At 35.9% G+C, this 23,433-nt stretch overlaps 1 protein-coding gene across 1 annotated transcript; it reads left to right on the forward strand.

Moving 5' to 3' along the window:
• The first annotated feature begins 484 nt into the window (after nucleotides 1-484).
• Nucleotides 485-19,879, forward strand: LOC106623512 (ubiquitin-conjugating enzyme E2 G1). The gene is made up of 3 exons (XM_014243059.3): nucleotides 485-732; nucleotides 8,825-8,927; nucleotides 19,227-19,879. The coding sequence occupies exons 1-3, from the start codon at nucleotides 687-689 to the stop codon at nucleotides 19,582-19,584; spliced, it is 507 nt and encodes a 168-aa protein (XP_014098534.1). The 5' UTR covers nucleotides 485-686; the 3' UTR covers nucleotides 19,585-19,879.
• The last annotated feature ends 3,554 nt before the right edge of the window (nucleotides 19,880-23,433 follow it).

Here is a 23,433-nt window from a genome sequence, read left to right on the forward strand (position 1 = left end):
GTATTAGCTATTAAAAGATCTAATGGAACCTATACGACCAGTGCAGAAGAAAAAGCTACGACATTTCATTATTATTTTTGTCTGGAATTGGTACAATTTTTACTTTATTACTTGTATAATGTAGAGAGTTAGTAGGTATTAAGAGTATGAAAAATAGTAATTCGAATTTTCAAATTTTTTTTAATTGCTCAAATGGCTCGATGTTTAGTTCAATATTTATTTTGGAGCCATTTAATTTTGGATTGATTTTGCCTAGTCTTGCTTAATTGTATGTTTTGTACAAGTTATGTTTTTACATTAAATAAAAATGTAATGTAGTTTTGTGTTTATCAAAATTTTGTGGCTGGTTTAATAATTTTGTTTCTTCATTCATATGTTATATTCTTTCATTCGCAATTGCTTTAACTGCGTGGTTTGAGAATAAATATTTTTGGTAGTTTTGCATGAGATTTTATCAATTGGCAACACTGGTATGGCCAGGAAATCGATAGATTAGTTTTGTACATTACTAAATTATACCGATGCTAAATTTTTGCTGCTGTCGTAAACGGTGGCTTTATTTTGGGAAAATTATTGTATTGAAGGTATAAGCTGTTCTTCGGGAGGAAGCTGAGAAAGAAGTAGATATAGGTTTACTAAAGAAAAAATTATCGTCCTTGTAAAGTGGTATATAGCTTGATTTTAAAATGTCTGAATTGCAATCCTCTTTGCTATTAAAAAAACAATTAGCAGGTGAGTGCTCATATATTATGTATTAAACTCTTTAGGGAGTATGTTCTCATTTCAATTTGAATACAAGAACGAAATTTTCTTAATGCTTAGGGAAGTTTTGTTTCAGTTTGTATTAGATCTTAAATGTGAAGATTGTACAGACAAGGAAAAACGGTTTTCGATATACATACATATGTACATCCCTACCCTGCTATGAATAATGTAATTGATTCTGAAAATTTTTTTCTTCTGACAAACGGTTTATTTTACTTTGATCATTGCTTAGAATATTTTTTTATATTTATTATTAGTATTGTAATACTTATGTGTAAACAGGGAAATTTTAATGTAATAGAGGTTCAATTAGGTTAGGTAGGTTTTAGCATAATGCATTTATCTCGTTGACAGTATGAATTAACATGTGGTACACCATATTTATTATACCGTGAACGGGGCACATTAAGATGTCTACGAAGTTTGTAACACGCAGAAGGAAACTTTGGATACTATCTAGAGTATATATATAAATGATCAGCGCGACAAGCTAAGTCGATTTAGCAATGTTCCGGTCTGCAAGGATGAGAGAGCGCTGTAAAAGTTCACTTTTTTTTTTCTAATATTTGACAGTGGTGCCACTAAGGAAAGAAATACGTTTTGAGATTTTAATGTATTTCTTGGGAATTTTTCGGTTTTCATATAAAAGAAAAATTCACATAATTAATATTAGTTTAACAAACTATAGGCAGTCCAAATATATGTACATATATATTTTAATCGCAAATGATTTTCAAAATTAACTCTTAAAGATCAATTTAACAAAATATTTTAATATTTCAAAACACTTACATGTTTTAAATAACCTAATCATGAACATTACTTATTTTTATATACTCAATAAACAAAAAAAAATTCATTTTTGAGGCCTCCTTAGTTGGGGGACCTAAACTACGAGTATACATATACCATATCTTTTGATAATTTATTATGAAGTCGAAGTTTACAAAACATTTGCTGGGAATTCTAACCAAAATATGTAAATCCGTTGACAATTGGTACTGCTAAGCAAATTAATACTCTGCAAATAATACTCAAAACTATATTAAATCTCTTTATATAAAGGTAAGAAAAACACTCAAAAGTCACAAAAAAATCGGATTTCACAAATAACCCACATATTTTTTAACTTTTATTTCCACTAACACTTCACTAATTCCTTTCCACACTTCTATTTAATATTAAGGGTTGCAAAAATAACTTGAATTAAAATTTTATCTTTTGTTTAATACATTTAATTCAAACAATAACAATAGGGTTTCATTCTAACAAATAGTCAATGTTACCTTATCTACATATTTTACAAAGGAACCAGAGGGAATAAAGAAAACATATAATACTCAATGGTAGGAAATAAATACATTATCATTAGTTTTTCGTAAATTCCTTTCTGAATGCGCGGCCTTTAGCCGCGCTTCAAAAAAAAAAAAACTGGTCGGTGGTGCTTTGAATCCAAGTTCGCCATTCACTGGGAGGATGTCGGTGAAGATGTTAATAGCTCCGCTGTGAATGGCGGTCAGTGCATGTCTGAAGTTAGTTGGATCCAAAGTCTGGTCGGTTACTGTTCAATGTCGTCGACGTAGTCAAGGAAGGACCTCTTGATGTTCCTGAGAGGCTACAAGCAGACGACTGCAGAGGTGGTTTCTGCGAAAACATCACAGCAGAAACAGCTTGGTGACGAACTCGTTATGTTCCTTAACCGGAAGTATGCGGGCCTTACTTACTGTGTAGGTGTTCGACTGTAGGCATCCAGTGATAATCCGGAGTGCAGTGTTCTGTCATGTCTGAAGCTTCTTCATCTGCGATGCACCATATCCAGGGACCATATCGGTGCAGCGTAGTTTAAGACCGGGCGGCCAATTGTCTTGTATATGTTGCCAGCAACGTTTCTTTGTCTTTTACTCCCGAGCTGTCGACAAGCGACTTGAGGATTTTGTTGTGACTCTTTACTTTGGCAGTTATCGCGGTCGTGTGAGCAGTGAGCAGCCCAAGCTGTCAAATGTAACACCTAAAATTTTAGGGATATTGACCGTCAATATCGCGCATACGAGGTCATGAAAATTCCCTCTGGTGGTGAGGGGGCTTCGAGGTATAGAAGTTAAACAGCTCAAGTCTTCAAGTGTCTTCACTACTTCGGTAAGAAGAGTTATCGGACGATAAGACTCCCCTTTGTTGTCGGGTTTCTCAGGTTTAAGTAGTGGGACCATTCTTCCGACTTTCCACATATCGGGTATATGAAGAGTGGTCAGAGACAGGTTGTGGACCTTGGTGAGCTAGCTCACGCCTGTCGAGCATAGATGTTTTAGCATCAGCATGTTTTTTTTCCATCAGACCATTGGATTCAGACGATTTTGTCTTGTTGATGACACTAAACTTCCCATCGGTGAAAGTAAGTGGGGGCAAGTCTTTTGGCATTTTGCGCAGCCGTCTGGTAACACATCGTTTGGTGTTGTCTGTCGAAGGGTGAAATGTGAAAGTTTTTGGGTCCGTGGAGGCATGGTCATCGAATTGAATTTTAACCCGATCGTCATGTTTCCTTGGATTAGACAAGGCCTTGACAGTAGTCCAAAGCTTACTTACACCGCTGGAGAGTTCGCTTTTGTTGGTTTACCATTTGCCGAATTTCCAAATTGAGATCCCTAATTCGAGGATCCCAGGGATTGCTATGGCGGAAGGTTTCGCGCTAGTTGGCTGAGACAGCTGCTGCGGCTGGGAAACTGGTGCGAAGTTCTGGGATACTTCCAGCCAGTATGAAGCGAGCTGTAGCAGCAGCGATCACCTTGCGGAATTGACACTCGCCAACGATGACGTCCATAGGAATGGGCAGTGCGGCAATTCCTACAAAAATGTGTTTTGTCATAGCTCAAGATCAAATTTAGACCGGACTGATCCATTTCAACTGCGCTAAAACTGAATTAATAAACAATTTTTAGTTGCATTGGTACAACCTTTTTTGTAAGGCTTTTATTAGCTTCACCTGTATGTTTGTATGTACATATGTATGTTTGTAACTGTTTAGTGTCACTGAAACTGAATGGTAATGTGACATATGAATCAACAGTTTGATAGACACTGCCAAAAATAAAAAATAAAGACCTACCATGTTCTGATTTGAATAACAAAATTACTCAAGAACATCCCTAAAAAAAGTGAAAACCTAGAAAAATATTTTAAAGCACATAAAACTAAAAAGTAAAAAATAGGGCGTTTTCAGTAATGCAAAACTGCGCAGTTTGCATGAATCAACCGGTTCGATAAAGCATGGCATCTTTGCCCAAATTGAAAGTTCGGAAAAGCATCACTATCGTAGCTGTTGCACAAAAACGCTCAAACCTTGCAACATTTGAAAAGTAGTTGCATGAAAAATTACAACCGAAACCAACTTTAATTTATGTTAAATATAATTTAGTTATTTTTGTGGATTTTTTTTTTTTAATTTTATAGGATATACCAGAGAGATTGCGTAAAGTACTCCAACGCTTTTACGTTTGAAATAATCCGTTTGACTTTAAAGCTATTCGCCATTAATAAATTTCTTTTTTTTTTACACGACTAATTCTCTTTTTGTACCTTTTTTTTTTTAATTGAAATTGTTCACTTTTTTATGATTGAAAATGCAAATTTCAAATGTTTAGGAGTTCCATGCAAAGGCTTCAGTCAGAAGTACAAACTGCCCAGCATTGCTAGTATTTACTGCATATCAGAAAAAGCTCATAACTATAGTTTAAAGAAACTAAGAAACACGCTATTAAAGCTCTTCAAACTAAAAAGGGAAAAATAATTCATAATATAAACTGACAACGCCCGGTGTGTTTAACGTGGGTACCTGCTGATGACAGCCTTACCCCACGGCGCTCAAAAGCATAGATCAATGCGTTGATCAGCGCCCTGAAAGGCATTTTTTAGTACTGATTAGTAGTGTGGAATGTACACACTAACCACCTTGGCAGGGTTCGATGACCATCTAAAACCTCTGCCAGACTTTGGCTCCGGCACCCGGTTGTAATGCAACTCAACATTGAACTGACAAAAGTCAATTCTTCCCGCTTTCAGGTATCAACCACAAACACCACAATACTCCCCGAAGAGCCAGTCCGCATGAGCAAGTTGGAGCGAACTCAAAGAGCCCCTGGACTGGTAATCAAGGGTTGAGCTCTATAGATAGATAGATATGGATAGAGGTATGCACCGCGACTTATGGTCTATTTTGCCCTCACCTAAGTCACAACGACTCGTCTAGCCCCAGCATATAGATGAACTCTAGTATACTGCTAGGTGCTAGTGAAGCTAGTGACCACACCATTCATACAAGAATCTAACTCTAATTCCCAGACCCAAACTGTTCGGCATTCCGACTAGTGGAGATCATACCGCTAACATCTAAACGTCCGTCAGTCCAGCTAATCCCCATAGCCCGAGATCCCTAATGCCCAAGTACATTGGGCACTCCATGGAAAATAACTCTCTCACACACGCACTTATCATAAATGGCCTCCAAGTATTCCGGAATGACCTTTCACAAGATTTTGCACATTTCTCCGTTCAAACCATCAAAACCTGGAGACCGTTTAGACCTGACCAAACCATAGGCCTACCCCAACTCACCATCATCTAATGGAGGGACAGGTACCTCTTATGCTTTAGGTACCCGAACCTTCATCCTAGGAAAAAACGCTCCTAACAAAGCCCCCGCACACTCTCTCCACGTTGATAACATAGTGTCACCAACGCGAAGAGAGGTGAAATTCGCCCTCTTACGAACGGTCGTTCCTATTTTCCCCTACAAAATTCCTCCACTCCTCTTATTTAATTTTTACCAACATATCCTTAAACTCCCTCATCGCACAACTAAATTCATACCTAAGCTGGGACAGCCGTCAGATTTGGGCCGTTGAAACTGACAGTAAAATTATGAGAAAAGCATGTTATGCTTTGTAACATATTTTTCATATATCGAGCCAAGCCGCCCCTAATAGGTATATATGTATATTCCAAACCATTCAAGCTACATCATCTAAATTTGCACAGGGCAAATCCTTTCCAAAGCTCTTGTGACAGCGTTAAAATATGTGATAACCACGCCCACTCCCCATATAACGGTGTTTGTTAAAAACTACCTAAAGTGCAATAAATCAATAACTAAATGCATCAGAGCCATTAAATTTTACATATGGGATGGCACAAGAGAGCTCAATAGAAGCCGGTGTCAAAAGTGGACGATGGTCGTGGCACCGTCCATATTTAGGTTGAAACCCATATCTTGGGACCTATTCAACCGATGTCAACCAAATTTGGTAAATAGGTTAATTCAGATAAAAACCATGCCTACATCCTATATAACACAATTATAAATTTCATCTGATTTTTTCACTTTCCCGTATACAAACCAAGATCTAATCAATCAGGGGTGTTGTAGAATCTGATAGTTGTCGGAATCAGAATTGAAGCTAATAAAAAAATGTAGTAGGTGTCATAAATTAAGATAATATTGGTTTGACGTTCGAAACAGAAATTGTATCGGTTTTGGGTGTCAGGAAACCAATTTTATAGGTTTTGTTATCAGAAACAGCAAGGGGATAGTCGCTGACAGATTTGAAATGTAAGAAAAAATTTTATATTATTGTTGCGATTTATTTTATCGTTATTTCTATAGGGACACAAAAATTAAGGAAAAAATCCAAATATTTTAAGAGAATTTACGAAACGTAATTTAACGCCCAAATGCGTCTTTATTCAGACGATAATTTTATATAAATAAAAAACGAAACGGTGCTTTTCTTCAAAAGTGACAATTTTCCTTTTTCGCCTTCGGCCGCGCTTCAAAAAAAAAAAAATAACCCTGGTCGGTCCAACATCGGGGTGTACCAAAATTTTTTCCCGCAGAACTTTTTTTTAGCGTTGGCGGGGTTTAATTGGATCAATATCTTCTCAACACATGTGGCACTTCAAAAATTAGCCGAAATCGAAAAAACCAAATTCGCTGAAGGTAATGAGGGCCATCCATGCCGAGTCCTACAACAAGTGTATGAAAAATTTTATTGATTGTCGACATATATGTATAGCCTCAGGAGCCTAGATTTAAATGGAAAATAAAGATTGGTATTTAATATTATAAAACGTTTTTTTTTTTGCCTGTCCGGATCAATTTCTTTTACAATCTGCGACTTAAAAAAAAAGACAGAACAAGTGGTTTTATCGGCAAAATCAATTAATTTTATTCAAAATAGTCTCCTTCTGCTTTAATGCAGCTTTTTGCACGGTCCAAAAGCATGTCGAACGAGTGTTTTAGCTGGCCTCCACGTCTGCATAAGGCTTTCCTTTCATCGGCAAATGCATTTTTCCGAAAAGGTAGAAGTCGCACGGTGTCATATCAGGTGAATACGTGGAGTGGTTGATTGTTAAAATGTGATTTTTGGTCAAATAATCGGCCACAAGCGTCGATCGATGAGACGGCGCATTATCGTGCAACAAACGCTAACTTCCATCCAAGGTAGAATTTCGCATTAACGTTTAACGGACAATACCCTTGGAATCATAAAAACAAATCAGCATTATCTTCACTTTTGACTTCGGCACGATTTTTCGGCTCATTTCTCATTTATGTCCTCACGACCACTTTGCAAACGTTAAACCACTCGTGCATTCTGCTACGGGATAGGTAATCATCGCCATAAACTTGTTTCATCAATTGAAACGTTTCAGTAAAAGTTTTACCAATTTTAAAACAAAATTTAATGTTGGCTCTTTGTTCGAAGCTCATTTTCGCACCGATGACAAAAACATACTGACACTTAAAACGCAATAACTTCACTTCTAATAGATGAAATGTCATGAAATTTTTACTGGAAGTCGAAAAAGGATAGCGGATTCTAACGCACTAGTCGACATATAAAGGGCGCCGCTAGAGTTTACTTTGTTACTTTTTTACTGTTTACTTTGGAACACACCTTGTATACATACATGATCCATAGAAAATCTTTGGATCTGTGGAAATATTTGATGGTTTGTGTTGGATCTGGTGAGGAATATATTTATTTACAATGGTTGATAAATGCAAATTATTAAAAAAAAAATAGTGCAAAAAATTTCCACTTAAATGGAAAAAGGGCATACTATTCAGTCTCAATATAGTTGGAATTGAGCACTGTTTTGGAATGCTGAAATGGATCCGCTGTTACTCTTTGCTACACAACGTTATAATCTAACAAGGTTATGATGACGATTACTAACTTGAGGAATCTGATCATTAAATTGGTGAGTTAATACGAAGTGCATGCTCGAACCAATAAAGAGGAGATAAAACCACAAACGATCTTTGAACAAAACAATGCAAATAATCAATAAATATGTGCAGAAAGTTTAATTAATTTATCAAATAAAATTGAGTTTCTCTACGTAAATATAAATATGCATATTCTACAAGTATATGTAAAGTTATTATTATAAATTATATTTTTTTATAAAAAAAAATAAAAAAATTATGTAACTTGAAAAGCTTGAGGATCATCTCTGCTTCATTATTCTCCATCGATAATACAGACTCTGTGAACTGAAAAATGAGTGGTGGTAGTTATTTATGCGCCGTTCAAATATTGTTTCTTATATTGTATAGCATCTGTTATATAACCTTCACCGAAAAATGTTCCGCACTATTGAAATGAGAAGAAAACTTTTCCGCCAACTAGGACTGAAACTAATGATGATATTTTGAATGCTAACTTCATTTACTTATGACTAAATCTCTCGATAAAAATTGGTTTGATCCAAGCCTCGTAAAAAAAATCGGTTTTGCCATATCATGTAGTACATAAATATAACAATATTACCTCAAATTGATCTGGATTAGCCTTCACATTGCCCGAGACAACCGTTTATTGTACTGTCCTCCAAAAAATGTAATATTTGCTTGATCGTTTTTTCTATAAATATATAATCAATTCATAACAGAATATTAAATATACAAATAATAGTAACACTAATTTTTATTTAAATTAGCTATTTATTACAATTTGTTTAAATATGGGATTAATATAAAGTTATTTTAAATTGTTTCTTTTAGAGTTGAATAAAAATCCCGTAGAAGGATTTTCGGCAGGATTGATTGATGAAAACGACATATTTCGATGGGAAGTTCTCATAATAGGACCTCCGGATACACTTTAGTAAGTTATACGTCTACATTCATAACTTATTCCATATAGTGAAATAATTTGTTTAAGAAATGTAAATTTTTTTGAAATATGGTTTATAGTCTCACATGATTAGAGCACAATTTAATGTTAATCATATTATATATTTTTTGTAATTTAAAACAATAAGGTTTGGTTAGCATCTAACAACCTCATTTTTATAATCTCTTAACAATTTGCACAAAGTATATTTTGTTCCCCTAACAATTTTTGAAACTCCTAAAATAAGACATACAGATTAAGATAAAAAATTGGTTTACTAATATGTATTGATTTTCATTATTCTATATGCAGTGCTTCCCTACGTATAAAGTGAAATAAAAACAAGTAAGGAAGGGCTAAGTTCGGATGTAACCGAACATTTTATACTCTCGCAAAGTCAAATGGTATACTCGTTTGAGATTTCTTTGTGGATTGGCTGATATTTTCGGTAGAAGGTCAACTATAGGCACTGGGGTCCACATATTTAGTACTTAGGGACTTGAACAGTTTTGGTACGATTTAGACAATTTTTGGTCACAAGGTGGCATTCTTTAAATGTATTTTCACGCAAAGTTTTACCCCGATATAATCATTGTTGCTTGATATGCATAGTGGAAAGTGAAAGAATCAAGTGGTATTTAAAATGGTGTCATATGGAAAATAGGCGTGGTTGTAATCCGATTTCGGCTATTTTCGCACTATAACATAGAAATATGAAAATAACGTTATGTACCGAATTTTGTTGAAATTGGTTAAGCAGATCTCATGATATGGGTTTTCACCTAAAAGTGGGCTGTGCCACGCCCTCAGTCTAATTTTGAACGCGGTTCCTATAAAGTCATCTCATACCATCCCAGAGATAAAATTTAATGTCTCTGGCGTGTTTAGTGCTTGATTTATCGCGCTCTTAGTAGTTTTTAACAGTACCGTTATATGGGGAGTGGGCGGAGTTGCCACCCGATTTCACCCATTTTCACACTGTAGGTAGAGGTTCTAAAAACATTTGCTTCCAGTGAATTTTGTTATTATAGCATTAGCGGTTTAGGAGATATGCACATTAAACCTATTAGGGGCGGGACCACGCCCACTTAAAAAAAATTTAAATGCATTGCAGATGCCCTCCCTATTGTGATCCCGTATACCAAATCAGAGTCTTGTATCTTGTTGTGGAGCTTAGTTATGGGAATTTATTTGTTTTTGAATAATGGCGTTTTGTGGGCGTGGCAGTGGTCCGATTACGCCCATCTGCAATACCAACCGTCTCACGGTATCAAGAAACATGTCTAGCAAGTTTCATAAAGATATCTCAATTTTTACTCAAGTTAGAGCTTGCACGGACGGACGGACAGACAGTCACCCGGATTTCAACTCGTCTCTTCATCCTGATCATTTATATATACATAACCCTATTCTAACTCGATTAGTTTTAGGTGGAATAAACAACCGTTAGGTGAACAAAACTATTATACTCTGTTGTTGTTGTAGCGGCAGAATTCTGCCGAGTTGACAGTCCTTGGCCGGAATAAACCCGGGTACGTTCCGGTTACGTAGACCCGACTGTCGTGGGAACGGTATTATCTGTAGCAACAGGTTGCGAGAGTATAAAAAAGTTTAATTGAAATATCAAATTCATTTATTCAAACAAAAAAATATATTATTAATTGCTAGCTATGGCTGGGGGTACTGACACTGGAACAGGCAACATAAAGTTGGCCATGTGAAAAACATGACTCCTCCAAATTCACACCGCAAACGTGAAGTGTTTGCGCCTTGTGCCTTGTTGATGGACATCGGAAATGATAAACGCACAGGATATTATAATCGTTTGAACTCAAATGGCATATCAGTTGGAATCATAGGGATAAGCAGATACAAACTTCTCCTTTTGATTTAGTAGTTCTATGATCTTAACTCAATCAAATTTGGCAATAACATTTTCATGGTGCCATTACACAGTTTTGGTGGATTGATATTTCGAAATAATATAATCTAATAACCAACTATCAGATTCAAGCAATGCGGTGGCATACCAGCGGGTTTCAATGAAATTAAAAATTCAATTTGATAATTCATTGCCTCATCTTGATTTATAACACTGTCAGTTGATTTATATGTCGTGACTACACCTGCCAGTTTCGCTTGAATTTGAAAATTAATGGCATTGATTTGAATGTTCTTCGGTGCTAAAATGGCGCGTTCTCTCAACCAATCATGATTTCTGTAATTGTGTAGAATTTTTGGAAAAACACATTCAATCAATTCATCTATCGATTGCGCAATTGTACACAAATTGTTCGGTACAGCGATCAGTCCGTTGGAACTGTCGATTTGTATTTTGCCATCACCCATTTCTAACAATTGTTTCAAAAAGTTGTGTAAATTTTTGTACATATCTTCAAAGAACTGATGACTTCAAACAGGCATTTATTTCATATATTATATATATTATTATAATATATATTAAGTTGATCAAGGAATGACAGACAATATTTGACGAAAATCCCCTGATAGTAATATCAAAGCATCACCAAAAAGCTGTTGATTGCCACGTGAATCTTGCATTGTTCGATTAAATGCTTCTAGGGATTTTTTAAATCATAAAATAATTGGCGTTAATCGCAGAACTTTTACCAGAGAATGTAAAATATAGAAAAGGTCCAACTACGGACCAGCGTGTGAATTGTCAAAACCTAACAAAATGCGATGAGGGTATTTCACCACAGTCGGCTCGGAAGGAGAAATTTTAACAGTGGCGCGTGAACAGAGTTGAGCATTGTATGAAAGTTATGCTCAGGAATTTGCATTGATATTACAGCCGCATGTTAGCTTATATTTTTATACGTTTATATGCAATCATATTCATAGATATGAAATTCATTTTCTGAATATCTATGATATCATGAAAAATTTATTACATTTTAATTAAAATATGCTACTTCAAAGGAATATTTGCAGTTGCTTTTTAGATATTGCTAATGTTTGATATTATGAAATGCTTTCATATAAGTACTTATGTATGCATATGTATGTATCTGCTATGTTTTACTATATACATACATAACACACTAACATAATATCTTAAAAATCTTAATATATTTAAATAGTAATATATGCCAATCACACCTTTCATGATTTAAAGCTTACATACATACATATGTATGTACTTATGTAAGTACAATTCAAATTCAAATCAAGTTATTATCATTTATCAGTAATAACATTTGCTCTATATGTACATACATACATATGTGCTTATGACATTGCTACACAAATAATGGATACACAAACCTACATTCATATATTCGTAAATATGTCACTCGCAAAAACTACAAACTTGTTCTACAAAAACAACAATCGTCACAAGTCAATATGTCAGCCAAATAGGCGAAGACCAAATTTATAGTAAATCACACAACAACAACATTTTCATTCATGAACGCAGGCGTACTTTCAACAAGCAACCTCGCTTCATTCATAAAAACAGACACCCTCTCATCTCCCCGAGCATGCGTTTGCCAACAAGCTTCTTTTCGCGACGATGGCAAAAGCTAAAAATCATAAATAGAACAAATTTCTGATATTCCCTCTGGAAGGGAAAAGTTGCAACCACGCAAGCCCACAAAACACAGAAAAAATTGACAAAACTGGCAACAAAGCTTCTTTCCGTGTCTCACAAAAATCTGCGTCAATATGTATGCATGCTCATATATAAACATACATATTTACGATGATTTGTGGGCAAAGCTGTTAGAGCGGCAAGGGAAGCGGTGACAATCGGCGGCCGTTCGTTAATATTTTTTCAGCACAGCTCGGATTTTCTACAAACAGCACAATGTTGTGACGCTTTGTCGTCGCGTCAGTCCTTCGACACAGTGACTCTTTGACAAGAAAACAAAAAACGTGAGCTTCGGCCATTGGTTGTCCGTGGCAACGGAGATTTCACATGAAACAATGAGTGTACATATTTACATACATACGATGCATATAGACAAATTAACAATTATAATGGGTACTTTCATATTTGTTTACATGCAAACATAATTATACATATATATTTTAATAAGAATATTTGTGACCGCTTCGTCTTTTCTTATCGGGTTATGTCAAGCAAGAGGTGTACAAAATCAAACCCAGAAATCTGACTGAACTGAAGCAGTCCATTAAATAGATAATTGATGCAATCCCGAATTAGGTGTCGCATATGCGTGGTTGAGAATGGAGGAATAATTAATTGCTTAAATAAAATAAAATTTTCTATACAATAAAAAGAAACTATATGTAATGCATTGACTAAAAAGAAATTTATTGCGGTTTAATTTTGTAGCACGATTCGTTAGCCACCCTGTATAGGCAGAATATCTTCAAATTATATGCAAAGTCGATTGCGCATTGTAAATATACGAATCTGTAAGCGTAAATTTCTTAACATTGAAATTAGCATTATTTTTCTCAATTAACATTGAAAATGCTCAATTCTGCTATTTTTCAGTCCCCTGATGTTAATTGTAGCCATTTGGTGAAACCGCTCATCGTTTTCAGTACCCCTTCCAAATGTGGTGAAACACGCTCATCTTTTTCAGTTCCCCTGCGAAACGTGAAATATTTTGATAATGGCCGCACTGTGAACCTTCTCTATGATATACGTTCTCTGCTTTTACCATAGCAGAATATTTTCGTATATAAAACATTCCCCTTTCTCAATATTCGTCCATATGCTGCGGGCTACCAATATACACTCGCCAGAAAAATTATCCGTACACCTCGACATGAAAACAATAAACTGATAAATTTGTGATCAAATAAATATTATGTATAAAAATAGTATATAAAAGTTTTATTTCATATTTTTACTACACTTTCCATACGTTTTTTACTTTTAGACAAAAAATTCCTAGAACAAAAACTATACACAGTTACTTAAATTCAACGGAAAAAGTATCCGTACATATCAAAACGGGATATTTCCCTTGTAATATGGTGACAAATACATTCCCTTAAGCGCTTATATTGTATTGTATAATTGATCTCGAACTTGACGGTTGACCTTAAAGTTACTATAATTTTTCATTGTGCATAAATTCGCGATGACCCCTAAAATTAAAGAAGTTAGTGCTGGCGAAAGAAAAATTATTCTTAAACTCAGAAAAGAAGGAAAATCATTCCGAGAAATAGGTAAAATGATACGAAGGACACATTCTTCTGTGCAGTATGTGGTGGAAGCATTCAAAAAACTAAGTCGATTGTGCCAAAGCCACGCTCTGGTCGACCGAGTATATTAACCGTTCGAGAAAACCGAACAATATTACAGTCAGTAAAAGCAAATCCTCGACTTACTGCCTCGAAAATATGTGAAAATATTAAAAATTTGTTCGACAAGGATCTCCATGAAGATACTGTACGAAAATTTTTGAAGAAAGATGGGTATCACGCACGTGTAGCGCGTAGGAAGCCCTTTATATCCGAAGTAAATAGACAGAAACGTATGGATTTTGCAAACAAATATATCAGCAAGCCTCGGGAGTTTTGGGAACTTGTCTTATTCACCGACGAAAGGTAGTTTTGTGCTTTTGGCATTAAAGGAAAAAAGTTGGTGTGGCGTAAGAGTGGTACTGCACTTGATAAAGAAAATCTTTTACCCACCGTCAAACATGGCGGAGGAGGTGTGATGGTATGGGGGTGTATGCCGGCAGAAGGAGTAGGCAAACTCGTTTTTATAGATACAATAATGGATCAATTCGGCTATTTAAGTATTTTAAAAAATAATTTGAAGGAAAGTGCTCAGCAGTTGGGGCTTGGTGATAATTTTTGGTTCCAACAGGATAATGATCCAAAGCACACGGCGCACAATACCAGGCTTTGGTTGCTTTATAACATAAAAAATCAATTGCGCTCGCCACCTCAATCTCCAGACCTCAACCCCATCGAGCATTTGTGGGATTTACTGGAGCGCAGAATCCGCCAACACACCATAACCTCCAGAGAAATGCTCAAAAATGTGATCATTAATGAATGGGCGAAAATTACAAATCATGACACATCCAAACTAGTTCATTCAATGCCACATCGACTTGCCGAGGTCCTAAAACGTAAGGGCTATCCTACTAGTTATTAGGATATTAAATTTTTCCAAAATAATTTAATTATATTTATTTATAACCAAAATGTACGAATACTTTTTCTGTTTCATTATGTGAGCTTTTTTTGTTTTTGTTCTGTGAAACTTTTTTTAAAGTGTATGTCTAAAAAAAAAACTCATGGAAAGTGTAGTAAAAATACTGAATAGAACTTTTGGATACTATTTTTATACATAATAAGTTATTTGATCACAAATTTCTCAGTTTATTGTTTTCATGTCGAGGTGTACGGATAATTTTTCTGGCGAGTGTACGTAGATGGCAATATAGATAAACGTCCGATATCATTAACATTAGCATCATTCGCTATCGCATCTTGCAAATGAATTTATTCTTCGAATCTTAATTTTGCTTGGTTGAAACGAATAAAATTAAGACGTTCAATTCTGATAAAATAGTTTACCACATCTCAAGATATAATTTTGTTCTTGTGGATGAACCATCAATCGATACGAATAAATATTCATGGCACTAACTTTTTTTGTAGACGTAGAACTGAAAATATTTGCAAAATGTGACTAGAAAACTACCGGTTCATTGGTATATTGATATAGTAGCTATCGTCAACTTTCCAATGCAATATTGGGCTTAAGAAGCATATCTTCAACATGGGCTTAGTCTCTTCTGCAAACTGCCGGTTCTGCGACATAGAGCCGGAAATCCCAGAACATCTGCTCATTAAATGCACAGCAGTCTGCAGACGCAGAATCAAGGCCCTGGATTCATGTTTCCAAACAGGGATTGTATCGCTTCACTAGCACCCAGCAGAATATTGGAGTTTATCTACATGCTGGGGCTTGATGAGTCGTTGTGACTTAGGGGAGGGTACAATAGACGCGGTGCATACCTCAAAATTAATCTATTCTATTCTATTCTATTGCATCGTAAGTACGATGAAATTCCGAAACGCGTTGCAATTGCTCATTTCTGCGATGAAGTACAATATCACGGGACTGAAACTGAATTGCAACCTTACAATAGCATGGCGCTCGTTGAATGGGTAGTGCGGAGAAAGGTGCTGTCATAAATTCTGTGAAGCCGACCCAGTTAGTTTTGTCGTTGGCTAAAACAGCTGCTTCGGCTGGGAAATCGGGGCGGAGTTCCGAGATTCTTTCAACCGATATGAAGCGAGCGGTAGCAGCAACGATCACCTTGCGGAATTGACGCTAGCCAAAGATGACGTCCGTAGGAATGGATAGAGCGCCGATGATGCTCTCGGTAAATTCTGCGAAGCTGACTCAGTTAGCTTTGTGAAAGTTAACAATGGTGCGGTTGTCCACAGAAATAAAGTCGGGAGGCTTCTCGATCGAGATAATTATGGGGAGGTGGTTTGATGCTAAAGTTAACATAGATCGCCAGGTTATGCTATTTATTAGACCACCGCTAGCGATGATAATATCCGGCGAACTATTACAGGTGCCCATAATTCTGGTAGGGGCTTCGCATTCATTGTGCAAACTGCCGTTGCAGTTAAATTGTATGAGTCAGGTTTGTCTCGGGTGTCTAGTGACGATCCAGGGGGTGAGAGAGCGTCGTGTAGGTGGTGGTTATTGCAGCTGTAATTTCCGCAGGGTATGTTGTTGCACTGTGGTGTTATTTGGCGACGCCACAGTATGCAACGTACGACGAACTCCACTCACGTGTGGTGCGCAGGCCGGAACACGACGGAAAGTGACACCATCCAGTACAAGAATTTCACTTGACTGATGTGACGTTCCGACGTATGGCGGTCTGACACACGAAACAGACTGTGCGAGGAAACAGGATTTCTCAGTGTCATGCAGCCTGTTTGAGCTCCTTGGAACAGTAGAGGTCCTTTGTTGACCACTCGACTGGAGTGGCGGCGTAGTACGCGGCTGAAAATTGCTAAAACAAAACGCTATTAAAAGGGATACGTCTTCGACGCAATTCTGGGTAAAAAGCTCATTCAACATCTTTAAATAACGGTGCCAATTTACAGTTACTGTTACACTGTTTTCTTTAAAGAAGTATGGCCCGACAATACACCTTGATGAAACTGCGTACCACAAAGTGAATTATCTTCGGAGAAAGTTCCGTCTCGTTCTGGGTCTGCGATATTGACCTCGGGCAATTGAATCGATGACATGTGTTTGAAATGAAACATCTTTCTCAACATCCATCTTCGCTACTATTCTTTGCTTAATCTACTGCAAATATCTTCACAATTCAGTCCTTCGACCAGACTACAGAGTTGAACTCAACATTTTAATCGATAATGCCAAAGTTTCAGCAATAAAAAAACCATTAAATTTTGGACGTTACTTTAGATAGTATACACTAGATATCTATCTATCTAGATACTCCACTTCAACAACAAAAACTTGTGTTTCTCAATCATCATCCTCAACTATCCAACAATTTTGCTGTACCATATATTAAAGCGGGCACGATATATCAAGATTTACATTGTGCATACGAGTCGACTGACTACATATATAAGGGGTACATATGGCATGATTAATTATAATTAGGAAAAAAATTTTAGATTTCGTAGTGTCAGATGACGGTAACGGCGAATTTGTTTCTGAACAAGATATATTCAACGAGAACGAGTTTCTTGGAAGCTGTTGAAAGCATCAACCTTTACAAAGTGGATACAAGTCATGTAATAGACCTCATTAATATGCGCACGGAAATGATCAATAGCTTTTAAAACGAAAATATAAACAGAACATTACTTCCTTTTTTTAATCACCCACTACAGATTAATGAGTATAAGAAGTAGAGAATAAACTTTAATGTAACTGAGTCTAATAAATTAACTGTCTTATTTCCAAAAACCTTATTTTAATTTTGTAAATATTCAATATTGAAATTGCTTTCGAAAAACTAATAACTAGAAAAAAATAATGGCGCTTGTGACATTTTGGTAAACTTTTTCACAATACAATACAATGTCTGGCCATATACATATCATAAATACATATATTATATGTATATGTATAATCGTTATATTAACCGTACGCCATTTGTTATACTCTCGCAACCTGTTGCTACAGAGTATAATAGTTTTGTTCACCTAACGGATGTTTGTATCACCTAAAACTAATCGAGTTAGATATAGGGTTATATATATATAAATGATCAGGATGAAGAGACGAGTTGAAATCCGGGTGACTGTCTGTCCGTCCGTCCGTGCAAGCTCTAACTTGAGTAAAAATTGAGATATCTTTATGAAACTTCGTAGACATGTTTCTAGGTACCGTGAGACGGTTGGTATTGCAGATAGGCGAAATCGGACCACTGCCACACCCACAAAACGCCATTAATCAAAAACAAATTAATTGCCATAACTAAGCTCCGCAATAAGATACAAGACGTGGGCGTGGTCCCTCCTCTAATAGGTTTAATGTGCATATCTCCTAAACCGCTAATGCTATAATAACAAAATTCACTCGAAGCAAATGGTTTTAGCACTTCTATTGACGGTGTGAAAATAGTTGAAATCGGGTGGCAACTCCGTCCACTCCCCATATAACGGTACTGTTAAAAACTACTAAAAGCGCGATAAATCAAGCACTAAACACGCCAGAGACATTAAATTTTATCTCTGGGATGGTATGAGATGACTTTATAGGAACCGCGTTCAAAATTAAACTGTGGGCGTGGCACAGCCCACTTTTAGGTGAAAACCCATATCTTGAGATCTGCTTAACCGATTTCAACCAAATTCGGTGCATAACGTTCTTTTCATGTTCTATGTCATAGTGCGAAAATGGGCGAAATCGGACTACAACCACGCCTAATTCCCATATAACACCATTTTAAATTCCATCTGATTCTTTCACTTTCCACTATGCAAATCAGGCAACAATGACTGTATCGGGATAAAACTTTGCGTGAATAATGCGATTAAAGTATGCCACCTTGTGGCCAAAAATCAGTCAATCGAACCAAAACTGTTTAAGCCCCTAAGTACTAAATATGTGGACCCCAGTGCCTATAGTTGACCTTCTACCGAAAATATCAGTCAATCCACAAAGAAATCTCAAACGAGTATACTATTTGACTTTGCGAGAGTATAAAATGTTCGGTTACATCCTTACTTGTTTTCTTCTAGTTTTTATTGTTTATTACTTATACTATACAAGTGCTTAATTCAATAACTAATATACTTACATTATTTTATTTGCAGTGAAGGAGGTTTCTTTAAAGCGCATTTGTATTTCCCGAAAGAATACCCTTTACGTCCTCCACGAATGAAGTTTGTGACAGAAATTTGGCATCCTAACATTGAAAAAAACGGAGATGTATGTATTTCTATTTTACACGAGCCGGGCGATGATAAATGGGGATACGAAAAGGCATCTGAACGTTGGTTACCAGTACACACCGTTGAAACGATATTGATATCTGTGATATCAATGTTGGCTGATCCAAACGATGAATCTCCAGCTAATGTTGATGCTGCTAAGGAGTGGAGAGAGTCGTATCCGGAGTTTAAAAGAAAAGTCGCTAGATGCGTAAGGAAGAGCCAAGAGGAATGTTCATAGAGATTTGCAGTTTTTTGTTTTTTTATATATATTTATAAACAATTTGGTACATTCAAATCAATTACTTACTTTTTGTCACTTGCATAGATAATATCTCTTTGGTGACGCTATTTGCAAAATTAAAAAACTGTACATTTTTCAATCGTTTCATTTGAAATGTGGTTTAAATTAGTCGTTATTGGAAAGTTGGCACTAAAAGCTATGTAGTTTAAAAAGTAATAATTTTGATGTGCAAGGAAACATAAATAATTTATATAAAGCATTTAACAATAAATTTCTATCAACTGAAATATAATCTTTAACTTATAATATAAATAGTTAGTATGTAATTATTGGGGTATAGTGTCAGTGCAGAGAAATTTCTTATAATTTTTCTTAATATCTTGATCGATTTCGGATGCAGTATCGAAGGATTTGTTTACACTTTGCAAAACGTTACGACTTTCACGCCGTGCTAGTATTTTTGGTCACCCTGGACGCGCCGAGATACAAAAACGCAGATATGTTTGTAATTTTTTTTATTACTCTTTGTATGAAAGAATTTGTTCTTCCAAACTATTACTTTCCGATACTTTTCCCATTTCACTACTTGTACTTTTCTGCGCTGCCAAATTACTAAGTTTTGTAAATTTGTCTATAAAACTATAGAGCCAGATTTTCATTGCTTTAAATTCTACGGGATTATGCAATAGACTAGTAATCAGGGCCCGATCTAAGGGAGGGCAAGTCGGGCATTTGCCTAGAGCGGCAAAAAATGAGGGGCGGCAAAATTTACTTATATTATTATTTTCCCAGATTTCTGAGCACAGTAAACATTTTGCTTTTTTGTATAACCTATATGCCTTAAGAGAGCTACCAAAAGATGAATTGTTAGCCCGAAACAGGGAAAAATTTTGAAAAATTGAAAAGTTGAAAGGTACATAACTATGTCGATAAAAAAATATATCAATTTCTGTGAAATTTCTTATAAAGACATACATTGTATACTTACTAACATAAAACTAAACACCCATCAACTTTCGTATAGGTACTTCTTCAGAAGGCCCAATAGACTGACGTGAATATTATAGGTAGGCATAATCACAACAACATCGCATATTTTATGTAGGTACTTGTATACTTAGCATCAGCCAACAAAACTAGCTCATGACTTAATAGCTTTGTGTATGTAAAGGGCGGCGAAAATAATATTTGCCCGGAGCGGCTAAATAGCTAGATCGGGCCCTGCTAGTAATAAACCACTTAATATTATTATTAAATTTAGTATATAAAAGTTATTTTTTTAAAAACTATTTTTTGGCGAGTGTAAGTTCTTTGCATGGGGCCGTTGCAAAGAAACGCAATGATAGTAAAAGCATTAATTCGGGAGACAGCCATATTTCTACAATATTTTTCAAAGAATAACAGAATTTTTAATTGGCAGTACTTTCACGTATACCTACTTATATTTTATTTATTTTTACTGAATTTTGTTTTTAACCAGTTGTTGTGGCATCCAAGTAGACTGTTAAATCAGACGAAATCTATACCGAAAATCAACGTCGTCATAATATGTAAAACCTCATTAAATGAGGGCGACGATTTATAAATATATTTATTAAAATATCCCTCTCCATATCACTTTCTTTGCCAAATGACATTTTTCACAATATGTTTATCTTCTGTTACTTCCAAATCAGCTGGTAGATAAACGTAAACATATTTGCATATTTAACCGTATTTAATTAATATTTAAATTTCAAAGCGTGATCATTTAAATAAAAATTAAATCAAATGGTGAAACTGAAATTAATTATTTTTCACCTTAATTAGTTTCGTGAAAACGGCTGTTAGACTGAGCAGTGGTTTCTTCTTAAAAAGGAGAACAATAGCTTTGTCGTCACTTTTAGATGTCACGTGATGGTATTTTTAGTGAAAAGGAAGAATATGAAATGGACAACGCTTTTGACGAACTGTATCAAAATTATTACGTTGTCATGAAGTGTCGGAAGGGAGGTGTAAATTTGATTCCAAAATCAATACCTTGACACGATGATATTCTGGCTTCAATGGATGAGAATCGCATCCGCCAAATATTAGGAGTTAATCGGCCACAATTTAATCATATTTAAAGACTGATTTCAAATGAGGAATCATTCATAAAATGCAAGAGTTTTCTGTGGAGCTACAACTCGGAATAGTTTTATTCAGATTGGGTTCACCAGGAGAAAGTGCGGTGGTTGCAAAAATTGGTGATGGCAGCACCCTTTCTAAAAATTCCAAATAGAATTTTTAGATGATTCTTAAAACTATTGCACTAATATATATACTGGCCAGATTTTGCATAAGTCTCTGAAATAGTGCGAAAAACTTTCAATGAACTGCCGTTTGTGATTGCATACGTTGAGGGCACCTCACCATCATTTTTCTTACGCGCTTCTGTAAATTTTTTCAATGCTTTCTGCATGTTGCCAATTTTTTCCAAATGTGTTCTTATATTTCTACTTTATGGACTTTAAATATTTGCTTGCTAAGCAGAGATACAGTCAGAGCATACGAAACAGTTTTCGCAAATATCAATTTTGGACATGCTAATGCAGCGAAGCGTGTAGTGTTATTTCGTATTCCATTAGGGAAGGTCTGAATATTCGTGACTTTGATGTATTCCACGGATTTATGTGCATAAGCTAAGTAAGCTAACCTCTCAATGTCTGTAGAAAACTCCTGCAGAGACTCATTGGCTTTCTGGTTGCAATTTTGCAAATCCATTTGGAAGATCTGTCTTACTGTGCTTACTATCATTCCGTCTTTCCAATGTACCCATAAACGTTTCATGACTACTCGCCTAGCACTTTGAAGTGGTCTGTAAAATCTTCGCTGCAGAATCTTTAATGCAATGAACAATGCAGCGCCTTTATCTTCAGGGTTCCATTTATTTGAAGATTCCGTCTTTTCGAATTGAAGCTTAAAAGCATGGAACGGAACAGTGTCATCAAAGGGTGGAAGTTTTGACATAACTGACCGATTTAATTGTAGCACGCAGAGACGATCTTTCAATTCATCCACTTCAGTTTTAATTTTATTCCGATCTTCCGAAATCTGTGAGGACACTTCTGCTATTTGTTAGGTCACCTGCGCTGATATATGTGTATCGTGCGCTGCGAACTGCTCTTCCAACTGCGTTGACAACCGCGTTTCTAACGTGGACAATATAGATTGTTGTGCCAACATTTGTGATGACACCTCTGCTGTTTGTTGGGTCATACGTGCATACTGCTCTATAAATTGTGTCAGTATTTGAGTTCACATCTGCGATATACTTGCATCCTGCCCTTTCTCCTGTGTCGATATTTGCGTTGACATCTGAAACATTTGCGCTGACATCTGCGATATTGTACCGAAAATCATATTTACGTTCATAGCGTTTGATGAGCGAGTCTCTTCCTTTTCTTTTATCTTCGTTGTCTCTTCCTCTAATTCCAATTGAAAGACATATTCCTCAACATTAATGTTTTCCGCCAAAGTTCCGTGAGTGAACTGGGACACTTTCACTTTTCGAACTTGAGATCAATTTTTCCTTTCAAGTCGTGGGGCTAGTTTACTATCAAGTTAAAATAGCTGATCACATGGACTTATATCAATATATAAGTATACCATTCAATTTCTGTAGAAATTAAATTGTCTGTGTCTCTCAAATAGTTTAGTGCAGAACTAGTTGAATAAAGCAAAAATCTGGACTATGAATATAATCTTTAATTGTTTTCGTACAACGTTGATTAACATCAACTCATCTCTTTTTTCTCACTCCATCTTTTCAACATATTATTAATTTTGTGCAAAATTTGCCAGGAATTTAAGCGGTCTTCATGA

This window comes from Bactrocera oleae, chromosome 2, assembly GCF_042242935.1.
Source record: "Bactrocera oleae isolate idBacOlea1 chromosome 2, idBacOlea1, whole genome shotgun sequence".
Lineage (NCBI taxonomy): Eukaryota > Metazoa > Arthropoda > Insecta > Diptera > Tephritidae > Bactrocera > Bactrocera oleae.